The 22,730-nt window shown below is 39.6% G+C and overlaps 1 protein-coding gene across 1 annotated transcript; it reads left to right on the top strand.

Annotated features, from left to right (window-relative positions):
• The first annotated feature begins 502 nt into the window (after nt 1–502).
• Nucleotides 503–17,268, top strand: LOC141001654 (aminopeptidase N). Its single transcript, XM_073472799.1, has 23 exons — nt 503–645; nt 3,061–3,158; nt 5,902–6,018; nt 6,439–6,625; nt 6,727–6,869; nt 8,613–8,746; nt 10,051–10,177; nt 10,467–10,621; nt 10,720–10,833; nt 10,967–11,110; nt 11,331–11,396; nt 11,537–11,602; nt 12,114–12,286; nt 12,539–12,618; nt 12,826–12,956; nt 13,079–13,134; nt 13,952–14,099; nt 14,242–14,333; nt 15,259–15,369; nt 15,930–16,097; nt 16,590–16,730; nt 16,934–17,015; nt 17,104–17,268. Exons 1-23 carry the CDS (start codon nt 503–505, stop codon nt 17,266–17,268), a joined length of 2,841 nt encoding a protein of 946 aa, XP_073328900.1.
• Nucleotides 17,269–22,730: the final 5,462 nt, after the last annotated feature.

Here is a 22,730-nt window from a genome sequence, read left to right as displayed (position 1 = left end):
TGTTATCTTCTGGAACCGCTGACAACAAGTTAAACAGAGGTAAAGCTTTGACCTATGACCAAAATGAGACAATGGCAATAATATTTTTACATCATACACGTGTGAATTCCCAGCAGACACGAGTATTTTATGACTGATATGTGGACATCCACTGAAACACAGTAGATAATTCATCAGTCTTATCACTTGTGAGCTGCTTATCAACAGTTTCCAGTTCTTCCATTGTCATGAGAGCTGTTCTCTTGTAATACATCATCCATTTACTGCAAATGATGAGAAGACTGGATTATGGCGGATGGGAGGTGGTGGTGGTGGTGGTGGGGCAGTTAAACACAAGTGTTGGCCACTCTGCATGAGATCTGACACTGTGAACCCACTCACTCAGTTTTTATAAGGACTTTTATTAGAGCACTTGCATTACAGCAGTGAAGCAGTGGTTTTAATCTTTCCTCTCAGTCATACACTTTGGATCGATCTGTGCGACTGCGTGCTGTTTGTTGCCATGGGGAAAAGCTGCCGAGTCAGCAAGATATGCATTTTGGCCGTGGTCTTAGCCCTAGTCTCTGTGGCAACCATTGTCACGTTGTGGACTATTGCCCTGACAGGGGGAGATGATGGTGATGATGTCACAGATCCTTGGGACAGGTAGGACAAAAAGTTTGACACTTCTGTTATACAGGATACATGATAGAAAATTCACCTAAAGTCACAGGGCAGGCCAATACACTGATCCACTGTGCCTCACAGGACGGGGGAAAATGCCAAACAACATGAATGAAGGATAAACTTGGATCAGTAAATCTGAGCAGCTGCTTTATTTTTTATTAACCAGAATTGAGACCTTCCAAATAAGCTGAACAGATGAATGACATAAAGTCTTAATGACTCATTTGTTCATTTTATAAGTCAGTGCAGGGTTTCACCACTTAAATATAACCACAACTAAAAGACTTGGGTTAAAAACAGCAAACTGTAGGAGCGCATATTTAATTTCAAGCAAATGTAGTGTGGTCTCAAGTTCAGGTTTTAGTGTAAACTTTATAGAGAGGTACTGTTTTTGACATGTTTATGCACCTTGAATTATGCAAAGGCCTTTGTCATGTCATGACAGATCAGCTTACTTAATTACATTTGGCCTAAAGTGTTAAAGCTAAATCTGACATTTTCAGTTTAGCTGTTAGTATCTCATAAATATATACAACATTACAATTTATGAAATGAAAAAGGGGACAATTCTGGTTTCATGTATTTAAACAAAGGTAACTGGATGGTGGTGCAGGTGCAGGTATTACTAATTACAGAAGGTATGAAAAGTACTCATGCAGTGAAGTGGTACCTCTCAGTGTTTTTGTGGTGTTTGGATTACTATTCCTGCTGCATTAATGTGTACGTGTCATTTTACTGCTGTAGATGTTTACAGTTGAGCTCAACATAACTACTGTACATACTACTTTTTTTGGCGTGGCTGTCCTGTGAGTTCAGAAAAATTGCCTGTTTTCTGCTTTGTGACGATGCAATGTCCAGCTCATCCAAGAGGGTCTTTAAATAGTTTATTAAGCTCTAGTAGGAGAATTTTATCAACACATAAAGCAACACTTCACCCTTCGGTTATCAGAAAACATTCAAATTAAAAGTTACACGTGGTTTTCACCAGACAGCAAGGGTGTTAAAAAAATTACAATCTGAAAAATGACAAATAATTAAAGCTGTCCGACAAATGTGGTCGAGTAAAAGTACAGTATCTGCCTCTGAGATGTAGTGGAGTGGAAGTATTACGCTGTACAAAATGGAAATACTTGAGTAAACGAATACCTCAAATAGTACAGCACCAGGGTAAATGTACTTAGTTACATTCCACTGACTAACAAGCCCACTGTGACTGAGAAAAGTAGACTTTACAAGACAGGACTGTCCAATCTAAAGAGCTGTTCTTTTCCCCTCTCACTCTATTCTCCTTCTTCTCCTGTCTTTTATATTAAATAGTAGAAAATTAGATCAAATACTTTGCTGAACAGATTATCATATTAGTACAGAGAAATAAAATAATTTGTATTAATTGTAGAACAGTCTTGTGAGTGAATGAAAGCTATGAACTACACAGTAGACTGGAGTCCAGAGTGACAGCTGTCTTAAATGAACTTCCTACCTGCTGAACAGTGCATGTGTACAGTTCTTTTAAATGTGGACACTTTAAACCAAAACATTGTATAAAAGCTAGTTTTTATATGGCTAGATACATATAGGATACACATTTAGGATACACATATCAGGATGAATATTAATATAAATTAATTAGTTACTCCTGACTGCAAACCTTCCAAAACTGTCCAGCTTAATTTCTCTGACTTTCTCCCAGACGACCTAAATCTGAATGACGTTTCTTTCATTCATCAGACGTGAAGTGAACCTGCAGAGGAGTGCTACCTTATCCTAATCGCAGCCATCAAACTACATCCATCTCTGACTTCTGCTCTCATTCTCCTGCTGCAGAAGCAGTTTGAGGTCTTGTTTCTTATACTGAGGCCATGATATTCTGCTCTCCACCTCTGACTCACGTCACACCTGTAGACCTGTTTGTCAGACTCACGTTGCCTCTGTAGCCTGCTGGGTCCACCGTGCAGACCCAGCTCGGGCCTTTCGATGCTGATAATTTTTTAAATGTGAATAAAGGCATATATGCTGGTGACTAGCAGGAGAGCTATTTATCAATATTTAGTCATTATGTTACGTCATATATAAATATTACTATACTGGTTTAGTGGCATTTTTTAAATACTGTGAATCGTACATCATTATGAAGCAGTTTGTGAAGTCAGATGTTTCCTGGATTGATTGCTGAAGTACTCTGGCTTCATATTGACATGTTGTCCTATGTTATATGTATGTAATATGAGAATATCCAGACTTGTAATCCACTCTCATCATTAGCACATTACAATGTGATCTGTTTCTCATCTTTTCCATTTCACCTAGTGCTGCTTTATGGATAGAAAGATAAGCCCCAAATGACCAAGTACACATCAAAATTTCATTTCACTCACACTTTGTGTTTTTCCCCAGCTATCGCCTCTCCACTGATTTAGTCCCTGACTACTACAACATCACTCTGAGGCCTCATCTCAGCCCTCAACCAAACACTGGACTCTACATTTTTACAGGTGATTAACAGGGTTTCTTATGTACACCACATGTCTTGTGGTCTCATCAATGTGTCATGCTGCTCCTCAGTGGATTTTATTAATATTGGCATTCTTGGAGCATTCTCTGTTCTCTGTATGAGACACCCTGTCCTCTGTCCAAGAACAGCTGTATTGTAAAATCTCTGTTGCCAACCGGTGGGTCGGCTGTGGCTCAGGAGGTAGAGTGGGTTGTCCACTAATCGGAGAGTCAGTATTCAATCCCCAGCCCCAGCCCAAATGTCCTTGGGCGGGTCACCGAATCCCAGTTTTCTCCCGAAGCTCAGTGTTCCATTAAATGTGTGAATGGCTGAGCAGAGAAATATTATGGGGCACTTTGGTTGGTTTGGGAGCACTGTATTGCTCCTGGTGAGCAGGTCAGCACCTTGCATGGCAGCCTCTGCCATCAGGGTTTGAATGTGTGTGTGAATGGGTGAATGATGTGAAGTGGTTAGAAGACCAGAAAAGTGTTACATGAAGTCCATTTACCAATCAAACATCCAAAGTAGGAAAAGATTCAAGAGACATTTTTGAAACATACTGTATTGATGCATACTATCTGTAATTTCGACTTCACAAAGATCATCCAAATCATCGAACATCTTTCATAATACACTCTCTTCATAACCAGACTAGGCCTGTTTTGTGGTACATCTGACAACAGGTGAGCTGTATATTAGTTATAATATTTATCTTTTCAAATTCACACAAACAGAAAAACATGTTTAAACATGTCTGTAGAGCAGGCAAGAGATTTCTGTATTCCGTGCAGTTGTATATGAACTGTATGCTCAAAAAGCAGTGTGTTCTTTATGAGTAATATTTTATCATATTTTATAGAACCACATCAACTGTTGTTGTTAGCACAGTGTCATGGTGATTCGCTGTTTCGCTGCATGAATGCAATATGATTTCTAACTTTTTCTTTTCAATGTTGATGTCTATTCAACATTCATTTGCTGGACAGAATCATTAAGGCCTGTTTATAGCTCAGGTCACTTAGTAGGTAGAGCTGTGATTTTGTGCTCTGCTGGTGTGTCTCCACTGTACAAATGTCCATATAAATAGCATTTCTTTAGGAACAGGAACTCATCACACTTTATGTGGAGTATCGACCTGCCAAGCCTCTAACTTAAAGTGGCAATCTCTAAGATTTCTGGAAGTGGCAATTGCAGCTGTATTTTTGGGCCTCACTGCTTCCTGGAGATCCAGATCTGTGTGACGTGGGTCAGTTGGCAGCTTTGCCACGCCTCCATAACAACACCACATGAAAGCGTAAAGGGAATGATGTCTTCTGGGACATTAATTATAACACTTACTATTTACCGAATAAAAAATAGTTGCTATAAAAGTAACGGTATGTACATACCTGGGCAGGGCGATATGGCATATGACAATGTCAACAGTGAAACATTGTGATGGTCGATGACATTGTTGTTAATGAATTTGAGGCAGCGTGTCTCCTCAGTGTTCTCCTCAGCCAGCAGTTGCATATTAGCTCACCGCTGTAGCCGCCGCTGTTTTCCCCTGTTGCTCTGACATGAATCTCCGACTGTCTCATCCTGCAGAGGAAACTATCACCCATTCCCACCAACATACATCCCTGTGCCAAGTTTAAAAGTGTCCTTGTCTCCGCACCACATGTTCATAACTTAGCTTTCTTCAGCCTCATATGCATAAAACAATGTTGACTGACTAGCCAAGGAAGCTAAGCTGAGAAAACTGTGTATACAAATGGCATAACTAAGAGAAACAGCGGCCTGCGGGAAAAGAAACACTGCTGCCACAAATGGGTTCTCCTAAATCAGCTGGTTCTTCACATTTCCTCTCCCCACATATCACAAACAACAACAACAACAACTCTTGCCCTATGACAACTCTGAGGGGACACGCCACTTGATTGTGTTCTCTGGTGGGGAGCCTTTTAAATCACGATGTTACGATGGCCAGGGATTAGTAGTGCATGGCTGTCAGCCATTGGCCCAACCCTAGTACATACTTATTCATTGTCTAACATTAGACGAACGTATTCAGGTCATTATGATGCGAAACCACCAACCACTGCTGGGTGAACGTGTCACTAACTGTGCGCCACTTGTGGTAATTTCCGGGAAAGTCGCCACCGACACCCAGTGCACATCTTTGGTATTACAGCAAACGCAAGGGCTTTCATTAGTGGGCCATAGGCTCAATCATCATTGTGTTACCTCATTCAGCTATAGATAGTGACTTAACAGATAATTATTTACATGAAAATCTTCCAGATTATTACTTAAATTAACTTAATTTTGCTTGATTCCTGCCTTTTTTTAACAAAAACATATCTGATATAAATAAGTCAAATAGTTTTTAGGATGAAAAAAATGAGTTCAATCAATAAATAAAGAAATACATAAATATTTTGATAAATAATGTTATTAATATGTACATGAATGCTGACATAACTACAGAAATTCATAAATTAAATGCATAATTGAACAAATGAATGCAGGTATTGAATCTGGACATAGATAAATAATCATTTTCTTTCTACATTTCCATAAATCTACATATATTTATTTCTGTACTTACAGTTATAGATTTGTTTTAATCTATTTCTGGATTTCTGCACAACTATTTATTATGTATTGTTTATGTCAACGTCTTCTTTCACCTTCTAGTTTTTGTAACTGCTTCTAAGATGCATCTAGAAATAATGTCTCTGTTGTTTCCATGAATTCATCAGGCCAATCCACTGTTGAGTTTGAGTGTGTGAGAGAGACTGATCTGATCCTGATCCACTCTAACAAACTCAACTACACTACACTGGACAACTCACACATTGTCAGGCTCAGCGCTGCAGGTACAGTACACACTGGGGACAACAAGTGTCAAATTATTTTTTTGATCATTTTCAACATTTAACGGCTAAGAGAAAAACTAGTTCATAGTACTAATTCTACCTTGTATCTCATCCTACAAAGTACACCTCTAATATAAAGGAGAGACTCTGAATATTTTCTAAAGCAGAGCTCTCAGAAAACACTGTAGAGAGGTAGAAATTACATCATCTCATTTAGCCTTGTTGCTTTCATATTTGATCAATCTTCATGAAGAAAACTATTTATTTTTTTTAAAGGAGGGGTTTTTTCAACTAGATTTTAATGTCACACATTAAAAAAAGTACAATTTTGTCTAAAATGATTAAAAGACAATAAAAAGAATAAGAATAGGGTCAATATGAATTCTTGGCATAATATTTCTACATCACTTTCTTCCTCAGATGGTGGATCTGCTCCCAATATTAAGTCCACCTGGCTGCAGCCTAAGACCCAGTATCTGGTCATCCAGCTGGATGGCAAATTAACTCAAGGACAGAAGTATCTGCTGTACACTAAGTTCACTGGTGAACTAGCTGATGACTTAGCAGGCTTTTACAGGAGTGAATATGAAGAAGATGGAGTCCGAAAGTAAGATCTTCTATGTCCCTCTATATCTATATCAACATTTGTTTTGGTGAGTGAATATTGAAATCTAATCTAAAATCAATCTGAATGTTGTGCATTCTCAGGATTGTTGCCACCTCTCAGATGCATCCAACTCATGCCAGAAAGACCTTCCCTTGTTTCGATGAGCCTGCTATAAAAGCTGTTTTCTATATAACTCTTATCCATCCCCCGGGAACTGTAGCCCTGTCCAATGGCAAAGAAAGAGGTCAGTGCAGTCTACATGTATCAAACAATGGTTGTATTAGTATAAATCCACAGTTAAAATCATCAGTATTATCTTACATGCAATCAGACCTGTGTAACCAATAAGCAAGATTTTTCCACCACTGCTGAATGCCATGGCCTGCTCAGTTTTCCAACCACCATCACAGTATAACTGATTCCACTAGTCTTACCAATAGCCTTAACCAGTAGGGTTACTAATTAGCAACCCCTCTACTATGAGAATCTTTTCTTAAATAATATCCCTTGACCTCGCCACCATTTCAATGAGGGAAGGGCAGCAGAGGTGAAGCAGTTTCGATGCGGTGGTTGGACTAAGAAGCCATGCACCCACATCAACATGCAAAGATTTTGCTCTGCCGCTCAGAGTTCACAATGCTGAACTTCTGGCAGTAGCCGCCTGGAATTGGCTAATCAAATAGAAGGGGGCGGGCATCTTGGAAATAGCCGGCATTGTGGCAAACATGGAGGAGCTGATAATGGTGGTGTTTGAGCACCAGAGCGTCACAACATGGCTCTAGCCTCGAACAACGACAGCCAGAAGGAAAACTGGGCATGGGACATTACAGAGCTGTATTCCTCTAACTTTATTGTACATAAATGTTCTTGTACAGAGATTTGCAAGCTAGTGTACATGTTGTGGAATATACATGTATGTATATATATATATATATATATATATATATATATATATATATATATATATATATATATATATATATTGTGGGTTACACCAATGCTGTGACGGTAAACGACCTGCTGGTCATTGCAGCCTCAGAGTCAGCGGTAGCAGTATTTATGGTGTGAGCAACACAAAAAGTGTTACATCGGCAGGAGTAAGTTTGCTCCATCTATTAAGTGAGTATGGTGATATGAATCATTTGCTCTAATGTGAAACCTAGGTTGCTCACATAATTCCTTCGTGGTGGTGAGTTGAATATTGAGTGTAAGGGCCCTTGATGTTTAAAAAATGAACCTAACTATACAGCAACTCTCTACTTCAACTAGGACAATTTCCATACAAACTCCACATGACACTAAGCCAGCAGAGTGGGCAACCTGCTGCTACACTGGCAGCAATGCTCAAGCCACCACCCAACAGGCAAATAATCATGTTAAGTCATGGGTCAGCAGTCTTTTTGAGACTCAGAGCTACCTCAAAGAATGAGAGTAATACTAATGCTAACTAGCATGCCTATTGGGCCACTAAATGAACCAAACAACCTGCTAAACTATCTAGCAAGCTAACAGCATGCTATGCCAGGTGCTGAATGAGCCACATACTGTAGGACAATCTGCTACAGCTACGACCCCAACCAACTATGCATACACTTCTGCCTAACACTATTAGACAACAACATGCAACATGTTGAGCCAACAGCCTGTCAGGCAGCATGCATCCATCCAGCCATCAGCAGCCTGCTGCTCAATTCACCAAACAACCCAGCCTCTTCAGCTACTTCATCCTCTCAAGTAACACACCATGCACTTCTGTCCTGCATCATCTTAACCATTTTTGCCCCAGTCAGTTAACTGTCTTCTAACCCATTGCCATTCACTGATGAGGCTCCATCTTCTTATACCCTGTTCACATAACAGGGACAAAACTGATTTGCCAAGAGAACCCCTACAGCCAAACTCCACTGGGCCTGCCTCAGGTTTCCAGCCACGCTCCTCTTCCTCTGAAAATAAATGTGTGAAACACTGTGTGTTTGTGTCTTTTCAGATATTGTGAACACCACTATTGATGGAGTAGCTGTGATACAGACCAAGTTTGAGCCAACCAAGAAAATGTCCACCTATTTACTGGCCATCGTCATCTCTGACTACTCACACATCAGTGCAGAAGGAGACACTCTGGTAACTGTCCGTCACATTAACAGAAATCCATTTTATCACTTTAATGCAGTGATTCCCTAATTGATCGAGGGCCACAATGATGCTGGAACGAGAGTTAATTAGCTCACTTTCATAGAACGTAGAAGGTACACCTGTGTTATAGGTACAACACAAGTGTACCTGCTACCACTATGTGTTTCTGCCCAACAGAGCTTTAATTGCTCGAGCTGAGCGTGAGGAGATTTGCTGCAGATGTGTGTGTCCAGCTCCAGCCCTCAGGGGAAACCACGTCTCAGCCTGAGATGAACCTATGAAACTCAAAAACAAAATTTCCACACCAAACACAAAAGTCCATACCAAATATCTAAATCGTGACAGAAACAAGGGTAAAAAGAAACATGCAGCTTCATCAACATCCTTTTGCTGCCCCAGTGTTCTGACGGCTTCACTAAAAAGGAATTAACAGGGGAACGACGTGAACTGTTGAGAATGTTAATAAATGAATTAATGAATTAATCATTCGTAATGTATTCAGTAGTGTTAAATGTTACTGACACATTACCATGTGAACTATTCATAATATTATATAAAGAAAAACTTATTTTCTCACCAATTTTCCTTCATCGATGTAGAGCGTGATGACCAAGCGCGTCTTCTTCTGTATGATTTCCGGTTAGCATGGACCTCTGCACATTCCCACTGTTATTGACACTGATCTGCCCATTCACCAAGTACAAGTCCCGCCTTTTCCGTTTGACAAAATTCGGATGTGTTTTCTGGTTAATGTTGTTGTGTTTTTGGAATTTGCAATTGTGTTTTCTGACTTGCTGTTGTGATTTGCACCCGTCAGCCACCGTAGTTTTCTCTATAAGTATCAGAACAAGTTAGAAGAGTGGTGGAAGGACAGTGCTGGAGGAATACTTGCACTGTTAAATATTATATCATTAGATTATTAATAACAAAAGATTTTTACTTTTTGAGTTGGTCGAGGTTGAACCAATTTCAATGTGGTGTCATAGGACTGCAACTAGTAATTATTTTCATTCTGGATTAGTCTGCTGATTAATTTCTCTGTTTAACGACTGATTGTGTTGTTTGTAAAATCTCTGAAAATATAAATAAATGTTGTCAGAATTACTCAGAGCCCTGTGACACCTTCACAATGAATTTGTTGTCCAACCAGTGATACGAACATCACAAATTACTATAAAATAAATCAAAATGATTAAAATAACTAAAAGGAAAGCAGAAGAAGAAATTCTCACACTTGTGTACAAAAATATCTTTACTTCAGTCTTCAAACTTTTTTGCTGTTGTGTGTTCAGATCCGTATCTGGGCTCGCAGGGCGGCCATTGATCAGGGACAAGGAGACTACGCCCTCAATGTGACTGGACCCATACTGAACTTCTTCCAGTTGTACTATAACATCTCCTACCCCCTCAGCAAGTCAGGTGAGCCTGCCTTAATATACATTTGAGGAAATGTCCCGCTCAGTTTGTCATTATCTTCTTTTGAGATATACATCACTGAGATTAATGCTGCCATCCCAGTACACCAGGGGTTGATGTAGTACTGTTGCTCTCCTTGCGTTTGGCTTGACACCACAACAGTGGAGTGTGGAAATGCTTTTGTAACTTAGTGTGGATGAACTGCATTTTTCAAGTTATGGTTTACAGTATATCGGCATGACTTCAAGGAGAGTTCCTTTCAGCTGCATTAAACCTGCTCTCTGCCTCACAGATCAAATTGCTCTGCCAGACTTTTATTTTGGGGCGATGGAGAACTGGGGTTTGGTGACGTACAGAGAAACCAACCTCCTCTATGACCCTGTGACCTCCTCCAACAGGAACAAAGAGACCACTGCCACCATCATCGCTCATGAACTAGCACACATGGTGAACAGATTTATTGTCATTTTTCTACTGTATCATGTGAGAGACTGTGATTTACTCATTGCTTAACAACAAATTGAGTGATGTCATCTGTGGTGCAGTGGTTTGGAAACCTGGTGACTCTGCAGTGGTGGAATGAGGTCTGGCTGAATGAGGGCTTTGCCTCATATGTGTCGTACCTGGGAGCAGACCACGCTGAGCCTGACTGGAACTTGGTGAGAGCACAATGTTCCCTGCATGTGGACTTGACACTTGCTGTTCTCTTGTCAATACAGTGTATACAATTCTGAACCACCTTTGCACATCATGTGAACTCTTCATACATTTCTGTCTGTCTGTTTGCTCCAGAAAGACTTGATAGTACTTGATGACATCCACCGGGTGTTTGCAGTCGATGCTTTGACCTCCTCTCATCCTCTGTCCTCTGAAGAGGACAGTATCATCCTGCCTGACCAGATCACAGAGCAGTTTGATACCATCTCATACAGCAAGGTACACAGACATCAGCAATATCTTCTTTTATAAAACATTACAGCATACACACATCTACATTGTAACAGGGTGCAGCCAAGGCCAGAAAATGCACTGAAAAAAAGAAAATTCAGCATTCAGACATTGTTCTAATTTTGTGCTGTACAACATAAAATGTTCCTTTAAACAGGTTGATATATAGATTGATCTTGCCTCTGTGTGTGTGTCTGTGGCTCTTCAGGGTGCAGCAGTGTTGAGGATGCTGTCTGATTTCCTCTCAGAGCCCGTCTTTGTCCAGGGACTCAATGTATGTTTGTCTTTGTCGTTGTCGAAACATTTGCATAATATGTACATCCTGGTGTGTAGTTAAAACTTGTTGTTGAGATTAATTACTCTATCACGATCATTCAGCCGCAGGTAAAAATCCTGTCTTTCTTTTGTCTCCAGAGCTACCTCAATCACTTTGCCTACAGTAACACAGTAGGGAATGACTTGTGGCACCATCTACAAATGGTAAGATTTGTTTTTTGTTTTTTTTTCCAAAAATGTCTCTGGTTACACTTACTTGCATCTGTGCACAGAGACTCGACTTGTGTTGTTTTAGGAAAATATGTATGTTGTTTTTGACATATTCAAGTATGTAATACACGACACATCCTCGCACCTAGACAACTGAACAGGCCACTGTCAGTGTTCCCAAAACAACACGACTGTTGTTTTCCTAAACCTAACCAAACTGTGAGTGTTCGACTCACAGTTTAGGAAAACATTGTGATTTGGCTTAAAATAACATTAGTTCCGTTACATGATGTACATGACGGCATTTACCTACAAAGTTAAAAGAACTCACCACTGACATGGTGGGCGGTCTGTTGGGTGAAAGTCCTGACACGAACATCTTTCTCCAACCTCCTTGCTATACAGAGTTTCCATCTCTTTATACTTCTTGCCCTGACCTGAACTAAACCAGAAAATCTTTGACTGCCAGTAATATTAAGATGCTTTCTGTCACCTTTGTCATCAGGCAGTGAAAGCCAACAATGTTTCACTTCCTCGTCCAGTTTGTGAAATCATGAACCGCTGGGTGCTCCAGATGGGCTTTCCTGTGGTTACCATAGATACTCCCACAGGAGTGGTTTCCCAGAGGCACTTTCTGCTGGACCCAGAGGCTAATGTCACAGTTGAATCACCTTACAAGTATGCAACACAACAAGTATTTACCTTGTCTTCCTCTTTGCTTCCTCCTTACCTCCACCATTTTCTACCCTGCTAAAGGGGAGTTTTTCCTTACTTGAATAGACGGTCCAAAGACAAGTATGTCGTACACTGTACAGATGTGATGAGACAGCAATGTGATTGGTGATGTTGGGCTATATAAATAAAATTGACTTGAAATTGATGTAACTCGCCTACATCATGAACACAAGTTTCATGTATTTTCTCCTCTAGCTATGAGTGGCTGATTCCTGTCAGGTGGATGAAGTCTGGTGAGGTCCAGAGAGCTATGTGGTGGCTGATGGAAAAGGAAGGTTTGTTTAATAATATTCTACTAATATGTAATACTTAGAAATCACAAGTACCAGTCTATCAACTAAGCAGTTTGCAAAATACTGTCAATGGCTATGAAATGTGAATGGTTTGTTTTATTTTCCATCACATCAGGTGGATATTATTATTATATTATTAGTAAAACCTTCTTAAAGCTCTTTATTAATGCCCTGTCTTCTCTCTGTCAGCGGTAAACTTGGAGATGAGGAGTGGTGATTTGTGGGTTCTGGCCAACATCAATGCGACTGGATATTACAGGGTAAACTATGACCTTGGAAACTGGGAAAGGCTCTTGGCTCAGCTGAACTCAGAGCACCAGGTACACAGTCAGGATTTTACTATTTCATGAATGCAAGACCTTGTTTTCATTTTCTATCCCTTTTTTTCTTTCAGTGTTTGCAGACTGTACAATAAAAGTTTGTATTTCACTCTGCTGTGTAGGTGATACCAGTGATAAACAGAGCCCAGCTTGTGGATGACGCTTTCAATTTGGCCAGGTAAGTCAGTGTAGCTGCTTGGATTTTCTGATGCAGCTTTCATCCAATTTCCATGCTTGGAAGGTGAAAACATGAAAAATGAAAAAAGGGCCTCACACTTGCCGCCCTAAGTGCACTTTATTAACACAACCACAAGTGATGTTGAAATATGCTAATATGTCCTCAGACTTATACACTCAGAGACGCCATCTTCACATACAAATGCTTTGGCCATATCACCATAGGACCAGTGTGTGGATCTTTTCGTCATGTTTAAGCAATTAAATAAGACTGAAAATCAAATGCAAGTAACACATTTACAACTTTGCTGTTCTAAGGGCATAACTAGTAAAACAACTTGCAGACTAGCAACATTTGGCACATTTGCATAAGCATGCTAGATGAAAGGTCATTGGATTAGTAAATCACAAGGGTTGATCCCCTTGAAATCCTGAGTGCACTCAGCAGGTTTCATGGCAATCTGTCTTTTAGATTATGAGATATCTTTTGTGAGATTGTTCTCTTCAGGAAACAACAGAAACAACAGAATCATTGGTTTAAGAAGTCACCCAAACATAAGTTAACATTCAAGTTCAAACCCAGTAGCAATGGCCTCAGAGGACATTAGCGCCTCATTCTGAAAGAGCTACAGCCAATATGGAAACTCCAACACTCAACAAATCAATGGTGTGACATTAGTCAGACTATCATGTTTATAGGGCTGGCCCTGCTTTACTGCGGTCCAGCTAAAAACACATTCACCTCCACTGTATTAGGGTAGACAGATAGCCCAACTTTATATTAATTAATCTAAAACGTGTATCTCGTCTCTCTGCAGGGCTCAGCTGGTGTCCACTACTCTTGCTCTGAGGACAACCTCCTATCTGTCTCTGGAGACAGAATACATGCCCTGGCAGTCTACTCTGGATAACCTGCACTATTACTACCTCATGCTGGACCGGACTGAAGTCTATCAGCCTATGCAGGTACACAACATTACGTGTGTGTGTCAGTGACAGAGTTTTTTTGAAGTATGTTCATCTTTTTGCCCCCTGGTAGCCATTAAGAGGCAAAGCATTGGTGACAGAAAACCAGCATCCTTTACTCACCTCTCTGTAATACCTCCAGGACTACATAAAGAAGCTGGTGTCTCCCCTCTTCCTGCACTTCAAGAACATGACATCAGACTGGGCCCGTGTTCCTGACAGACACACTGACCAGTGAGTGTACTTCTGTGTCCTGGTTGATGTCAGGTTGTTATAACAAAGACCTCTCAAACAATGACAACTTTACGGTGACATTTTTGACCGAGTGATACTTAATGACAACAGTCATTAACATTCATAAAGACTTAAGCACACCCTTTCAAATAAAGTGTTAATAATAATAATAATAATAATAATAATAATAATAATAATGCATTTTATTTAAAGGCGCCTTTCAAAGCACCCAAGGACACCACACATGGCAACAGTACATCAAAAAAGAAAATACTACGTTAAGTTAAGTTCAGTTAAGTCCCTGACACACCAAACAGACATCAAAGAACCAGCTGTGCTGAAGGCTGACTGTTGTGTTTCTTGTGTCTCGGCCAAAAGCTGCACTTGAACACACCATAAAGACTGCAGCTGGCAGCCAATCAGTGGATTTCAGAGGAAATACCACTCTGCCAATATACGGACCGCTGTTGTGCTTAAGCAGCATTTTTGACATCCCTCTTGTTAATATAGCCGCTTCTAATCGAGAACATGTCTGATAAAAAGTAACAAATGTCACTGAAGAGGCAGAGGAGACAAATAAGGACAAAATGCTCTAAATGGGTGAAATCATGGATAGTTCAGCGACAGGCTCAAGAGGCTTTCATTTCCTTTACCTTTTCTCTTTTCTGCAGTGATCCACTTACCTGAACAGCCAATCAAGAAGAAGCTTTGCTTTTTCTTTCGTATTTACATTAGACAGAGAAAGAGAGATGACATGCAACAAATATCCCTTGTGAGACTCCTGAATCATCATGAATACTGCCTCCTTAATCAGACAGTATTGGACATAATATATTACACTTGTGGTCATTCTTTACAACTCAGTTCTCTGTTGTTTATAATGAAATGGTTGAAATTGTTTTTGACTGTTTGTTTCTCCCTGCAGGTATAACCAGGTGAACGCCATCCGTATGGCCTGCAGGACTGGAGTAACAGAATGTCAGAACCTGACCATCACATGGTTCAAACAGTGGATGGACAGCCCTCAACACAATTTGTTGGTCTATTTTATATTTCATTTGATCACACTCCCTTTTTACAACCTTGATTGTAAAAAAGTTAGAACGCTGTGTAGAATGTCAATAAAAACAGAATGCAATGATTTGCCAATCCAAGTTATATTCAATTGAATTAGAGGACAAAGACAAGATATTTAATGTTCAAACTGAACTTTATTGTTTTTTGTTAATATATACTCACTCTCAAAGTGGTGAACCTCTCTTCATCCTTGCTTGTGAATGACTGAGCCTTTCGAGGATGCCCCTTTCATACGCGATCATGATACTATCACCTGTTACCAATGAACCTGTTTACCTGTGGAATGTTCCAAACAGGATTGGAGCGTGACTTTCACAGTGTATTGTGGCTCCTGCCCCAACTTGTTGCGGCATCAAATTTAAAATGAGTGGATATTTACAAAAAGTGTATTGGTCGGGACATTAAATGGCATGTTATTGTACTCGAAAAGGATTTGCTAATTGCATTGTGTTTATACAAAACTTTTTGGGAATAGAGGTTGTAAGTTAATCAGTGAGTTATCACCAACACTCTCCTCAGGATCGAGCCCAACCTGCGCTCAGCAGTGTACTGCAGTGCCATCGCAGCAGGTGATGAGGCAGAGTGGGAGTTTGGCTGGTCACAGTTCAAGAATGCTACTCTAGCTAGTGAAGCCAGCAAGCTCATGTCTGCACTGGCCTGTACCACCAAGATACAGCTGTTGAAGAGGTATGCTTCCTTCAGTCCTTTACAAAGATTTGGCTAGTAGTGCTTTCATTAACAAGTTACCAAATGCTTCATTCCCCTTACCTACATCCAGTGGATGAAACAAGACATTTTGTTATGTGACTGTCATATAATGTCCACCCACCTTTCAAAATGATTGTTTCAAATAGACTGGTCAAATGCTAAACTGAAATCAAGTAGGACTGAAACAGAACAGTAACTACAGCTGGCAGAGAGCAGTTAATCATTGGTCGCTTTAATGAATTGAGTTTCAGTGCTATGAGAGGAATCAAAGCCAGCAGTGAATTTCCAAACATACCATGAAATACACTGATTATAGTTTTTTTCTATTATCTTTGATAAGGTATTTAAAATAATTCCAAAATTATTTAAAACCAATGAGTTGACTATTTTGTGTTTAAAATGAGATGGGAGAATGCTACTGGAAATACGTGTAGAACAGTTATTAATGGATAGTCTTCTCCGTCCTCGCAGGTATCTGTCTTACACCTTAAACGCAGCTCTGATCCGTAAGCAGGATGCCACCACTGTCATCACAGCTGTTGCCAGCAACAGAGTGGGACAGATTCTGGCATGGGACTTTGTCAGAGAACAGTGGGAATACATGTTCACACAGTGAGTACTACACTATCAAAAGAAATAGGTAGCATTAAGGACATAATTAAGGAGGGAAGGAAGGAATTAAGGAAGGAAGCTAGGAAGGAAGGAATTAAAAAGAAATAAAGGAGAGAATTAAGAAATATGTAAAGGTGTTGTGTTAAACTAAACCAGAATCAGAGTTAGTTCTTGTTTGAGTTGAGTTGTGTCGTTTTTTTCAGATATGGTGTGGGTTCTTTCAATTTTGCCTCTCTGATCAGTGGGGTGACAGCAAGGTTCTCTACACCTGCTGAACTACAACAAGTACGTCCTCTGTAACAATTCCTGGTTCACTTATTAGCATCAAACTGTCTGTCTGTCTAAACTGTTCTGTCATGTTTTTCTGTGGCAGCTGGGGGAGTTTGTGGAGGAGCATGGAGCAGCAGGGTTTGGCACTGCCACCCTGGCTGTGGAGCAGGCCTTGGAGAGGACCAGAGCTAACATCAAATGGCTGCAACAGAACAAGCAGGAGATCTGGGACTGGTTCAACAGTCAGACTGGACATCAGATTCACTAACATCCTGGGAGCTATGACTCATCGCCCATATTAAAATAGTTGTTACTTTTTTATAATGAACAAAAGACCAATAAATACAACAGAAACCTGGAGCTTCTGCCAGGAATTAAGTACATGACATAAAAAATACAAAGAGTACTATGCTATAACATATCAGGTAAAATGTAATACCTCATAATTTGTGTAAATATGGTTGGATGGAACCTTAATTATAATAATTTGTAATTACTGGATGTTACGGATGCTCTCTCCTTATGTCGATTCACAGTAATGTTTTGGTTGGCACTCGATGATGTGATGCTAGTTTGGTCTGATGCTGTGGTTGGTGTGCCACTTTTCTCCAACCTCCTCCAGTCCTGCAGAAGCTGGACAAAAGTGAGTATTTTTTCTCCCAGCACAGACTTCATTATAACTGGATTCAGACTGGAGCTTTGACACTAAGGCCCAATCTCAATACACCCTCTCTCTCTTTAACAAGCCTAAAACTTCTAAACAAAAAATCGCTACTAGTTTGCTCACGTGTTGAGAGCTAACAAGTAAACGTTACATATTTATTGCTGATTTGTACATGACAGTCCCACATTGTGATGTATTTGAATGTTGCCCTTTGATAACATATGACTCCTCAAACTGAACTGAACCGATGACTTGATTGACAGCATGAAGTTGTGAACAAATAGCTTTTCTTTCTCCATCTGATAAAAGGCAAAAAGTATTGTGATAATACCAGGGTTGCCACGCTAACACCAGAAAAATCATCACAGCTGAAGTTGGAAGTGTCCCGTTGTGTCTGTTTACATGAACAAAAGTCTTGAAGGGTTTAACCACTACCTGTTTTAACTCTGTTCTGAGGAGCAAGGGGGCACTCTAAGAAGAGGGGTAGGGGTAAAAAATGGAAATGGTATTGCGCCTAAGTAACATCCAATTAATAAGCATTTAAACGATCTTTATCTGTCAGAGGGAGTGATTGCTGATCATAAATCAATCTAATCCAGACACTCTTTCAAACTGAATGTGGTATTGTTTTTATCCTGAGATTTATAATTATATATATTGTATTTTATTGATTTCAATGTGTTATCATGTCAAGATCAGATTTTAAGCTCTTGTTTTTCTGTCTAAATGCAGCTGTACATGTGATGAATTTTATCAGAAAGACTGTGCATTGATGGACTCCTTTAATTAGTCTGATTTGTCACAGCCACAAATATACACAGAAATGTATTCAAACAATAAAACATTTTGCACAGAACCAATGAAAAGAAGAACATGATTTAAGATACAAAATATTCAAACAAAGAACACATTATGGCTTTTTATCTCTGCATTACAGCAATGTCAGACACACATCCAAATAAATAAAGACATGAATTAATAAAAAGAAAAACTGTGTTCAGAAGCAATTTCATTGTTACTGTTTCATTGTTAATCTTTCAGCTCTGTTTGGGAGGGTTGTGAGGCTCCACCAAGAGGACACGATCTGTCTTCAGCCATGGTAGAACAGGAAAAGTTGTGTGGTGAAAAGTGTCAGATCATCCGAGTTACAAAAAACGACTTACACAGCTTAAGACCTTGACACTTTCAGCGAAATGAGACATTTGTAAATTCATTTTATGTAAGAAATCATATTGACAATATTGCATGCATGAATTTTCATGTAAATGACAGGAAACCTATATTATTATATTGTTACCATTTACTCTTGTTTGACTTTATTACTTTCTTTTTATTAAAGGGAATTGCTGACATTTTGAATTTCCATCTGCTTTGGCGATCTGTTCTCACTCCCAGCGTGTCAAATACAGCAGCCTGGTCAGTAGCCTACCACTGTAAGTGTGACGCTGTAGTTATCCCTCCTACATCACTGCAAGAGGCAACTCTCTTCTTGTATGAAGAGCGAGAAAAGTTTGTGTCAGGGGGGTTGGATGGGTGTAACACAGCACATTCCTCTAGGAAACTGGGTTCCAAGTGACCAACTGTTTTTATGTTATGTAAGTGAGGTAACTCATGTAAATTATGTAATTAGTAATTAGTGTAAGTTAGGTAAGGGACGTAACTGAACTCATTTCCTAAACCTAACCACATAGTTTTTGTGCCTAAACCTAACCTAATGTATGTTTACACCACTATCACAGCAGCGAATAATGCAAGTGGGTAATGGAACTGGGCTCAGCAGCATCTTGACATCATGACAGAGGTGAAGAGACTGAAGAGGTCAGTGATGGAAGAAGCTAAGAAGAGAAATAGAGACAGTGATCGAGTGAGAGGCCAGGGACAAGATCTCAGACTGACTTTTAGTCATAGGCGACAGCTTAGCTAAATAAAAGGCTGCAGACAGACGCAGAGCTGGACTCTTGAATAGTCACCAATATTATCTGGCTTATTAATTAATATGTTTTGTGTTGTTGCACCTTCAACTTTGACTGCCTCATGCAAGAAATGCCTGAGCAAGACATACGTTTTCAAGGACTAACATTGTTATGATGTGCTAGTTTTGTTTGTAGTTAGCATGTATATTACATCTGACAAACTGCCACAGAAACCTGGGATTTGTATTTCTGAAAGTTGCACTGCACTCAGATAATCGCTCAAAATACAAATGACTACATAGTGTTGCTTTAAGGCCTGTGACCAAGCTGCTGTTTTTGACAAGTAGGGAGCAGAAACATGTCGGCTTTGCGATGATGTAGAAAAGCTTATTTTGCATGTAGCATATCCATTGGTACCAAAAACATCTCACACCCATTATTCCAACACATGCTTCCACGTGTGCCTTCGAGGAGAAGAAGAATTAACGCTCCTCATGATTGCATTGTTTTCTTGTCTTGTTTTTATTTCTGTGAACCACCACACTAACCACAGAGAGTTTTATCTTCTGTAATCAAAGAAATGTCACCAAAACAGCTAATTAATGCCTATCTCATAAAAACAGTGATGATAGTGCCAAAAAAAGCAACAGTTTCTCATCCTACATTGAGACACAGACAGTATTTTTGGCCTTAAGATTACAGCCAAACTTTGATCAAAGCAAAGCAGCCAACAGCAGAGGTCGACGTTAAGATCTGCGTCATCTGCTCAGCAACATCATCAGTTCAAGCAAAAAGTAGTTTTGGAATACAAGCAGTAGCTTCCCACCACTGATAGAGGATCTGTAAATCTAACCAGTGATCATCTGTTATATAGCCTATCTAAGTGCTGCTGGTTCTTTCATCATGTGATAAAAAATGACCCAGACCCAGACCATGTTTCACTTCACATTGAAACATACAAAGAGAGAACATTAGACAAACATGCAGTCATTTATACATCCAGTCGCAGCACAAAACCATTTGTAATAAATACATATTCAACATCAAAATGTGCAAGAAAAAACTAAATAACAAATCAATCATCTACACACCAGTGCTGACCTGTAGCTGATGTGGTGTAGTTTGCTTTGTAAGAGTGTTGATAAAGAGAAAGGGCAAAGCCTCAGTGGTGAACGTAAGAAAGTAAGAAACAAATAAGAAAGCAGGTTTATACACTGTCAAAACTTGGGATGTCATAACTGACCGCAGCTGTGATGAAAATGACTGTGAATGGATGGTGCTCACAATCATCACTCTACTGGAACTGCCATTTATCATGCAGGGGAGAACAGGGGGAAAAATGGAGCCAGTGGGTAAAATGAGCCACCCCCTGTCTCTAGTAACCATAGGAGTCATGTGACTACAAATTAAGGAAGTAGACTTCACATTACTATTACTATTATCTGAAACAAATACACTTTTATTTTGCAGTAAAACCAACAAATGTAAAAAGTATCGGGGGGAGGAAATCAACTGTCACAGAGAACAATCTACTGCTGAACATCAGTAAAACCAAGGAGCTGACTGTAGATTTTGGAACAGAAGTAACAGAACTGATGTCTAACACCATGTCAGTGCAGAGATCCAACATGAGCTCTTGTGAAACAGAGGAGAGTACTGTTTTAAACAGGTCCAAAGCAGTGGGTTGGCAAATTATATCTTCTATATTCAACAAATTTAGAATAAACCCGTAAAAATTTCACATTGTAGTTTCAGAAGCAGTTTTATGTTTTTTGGACTTGACAAGCAGTTTCCTACGTCTTTATACCGAGCTATCCTTGCCATGTTCCCTGCACATCTCTGTAGAGACACAGGATGGGTTTAACTGTTGCTTTAGATGGTAGAAGGTTTCTTGGTCAGTTCTCTACAAATATTCATCATGTTTTTTTTTTGTTCTATATGTTAATCTTTTGTCCTCCACCTGCATGATAAATGGCAGTTCTACTTGTAATATACTATCATTTTCAATTCACAAGCATTTTCATCCTCAATTTTAGTGTCGGGAAGGCAGTGTGCATGCAAACAAGAAGACCAAACCAACTGTGATTTACAGATTCTTCCACGAGATGGTGCAATAATGCCATTAGTCATTTTAGGTACCCAGGGCAAGTATGAGGAGGAAGATGAAACTAATTGTATGTTGATTAAAAAGGAAAGGGACTAACATTCACACACCCAACAGACACAATGTTATCTAGCTGCCATCTGTTTCTGAGAACATACCCATCCAAAACTCCAGGTCAGACAGAGACAGAAGAATACATGTGCACAGTTTTACTCGGGTACAGTGTTGTCAGTGTACGCCAAGCCAATGAGGATGTACTTTTCCTGTAGTGATGGCAGGAGGACATTAATATCAGACTGAACTCTGGAGGAGAGGTGATAGTAGTCATGCAAAACACACAGCACAATAGATAACTGCTGGACTTCAATACACACATATGTAGCAGCATCACTTCAAGTAATTCCACCACAGTGTTCATTGATATTAAGCCTCTCTATGGAATGATGGAATGGGATGTAAGAAGAAATTAGTAGGCGTTATACTATCTGTATGTTTTTACCTTTTTGGTAAAAATTGTAATTACCAAAAAGAAGACTTTTAGATTTTGTTTATCTCATTAGTGTTGAGACACTGGCATCTAATGTCATTCTTATATCAACAGTGTGCATCCAGTGAGTCAGACTACTCAGAGGCTTGAAGCTTAAATTGCTGCTAATATGTCCAGGTTATGGTTTTATCCTCTTTTGTAAAATGAAAACTGTGCACATAGTCTCCTGACAAAAAAGTGAGAATTCAATTTTTGGCTGTTGTAAATTTACCAAATAATTTAAGAGTAGATCCTCTAATAAAATCTTAGGTGAGGGTTGTATGGTGGTTTTGTATACAGACAACATAAACAGATTGGTACAGTGTCCTGGTATGTGACTAAGATCAAGCCAGAACTCGAAGACGTCTGTGATAGCACAAGACAAGGAGACGATTATTGACAGCTGACAACTAGACAGTGAAACACATAGTAGAGGGAACTTTAAGTTCAGAGGATTCTGAACTTCAACAAGCCTCTTTCACAATTTCAACACACAGGCGCTTATCTGCTATAATGCTGAAAA

This window comes from Pagrus major, chromosome 8 (assembly GCF_040436345.1).
Source record: "Pagrus major chromosome 8, Pma_NU_1.0".
Classification (NCBI taxonomy): domain Eukaryota; kingdom Metazoa; phylum Chordata; class Actinopteri; order Spariformes; family Sparidae; genus Pagrus; species Pagrus major.
This window is presented reverse-complemented; position numbering and strand designations above follow the sequence as displayed.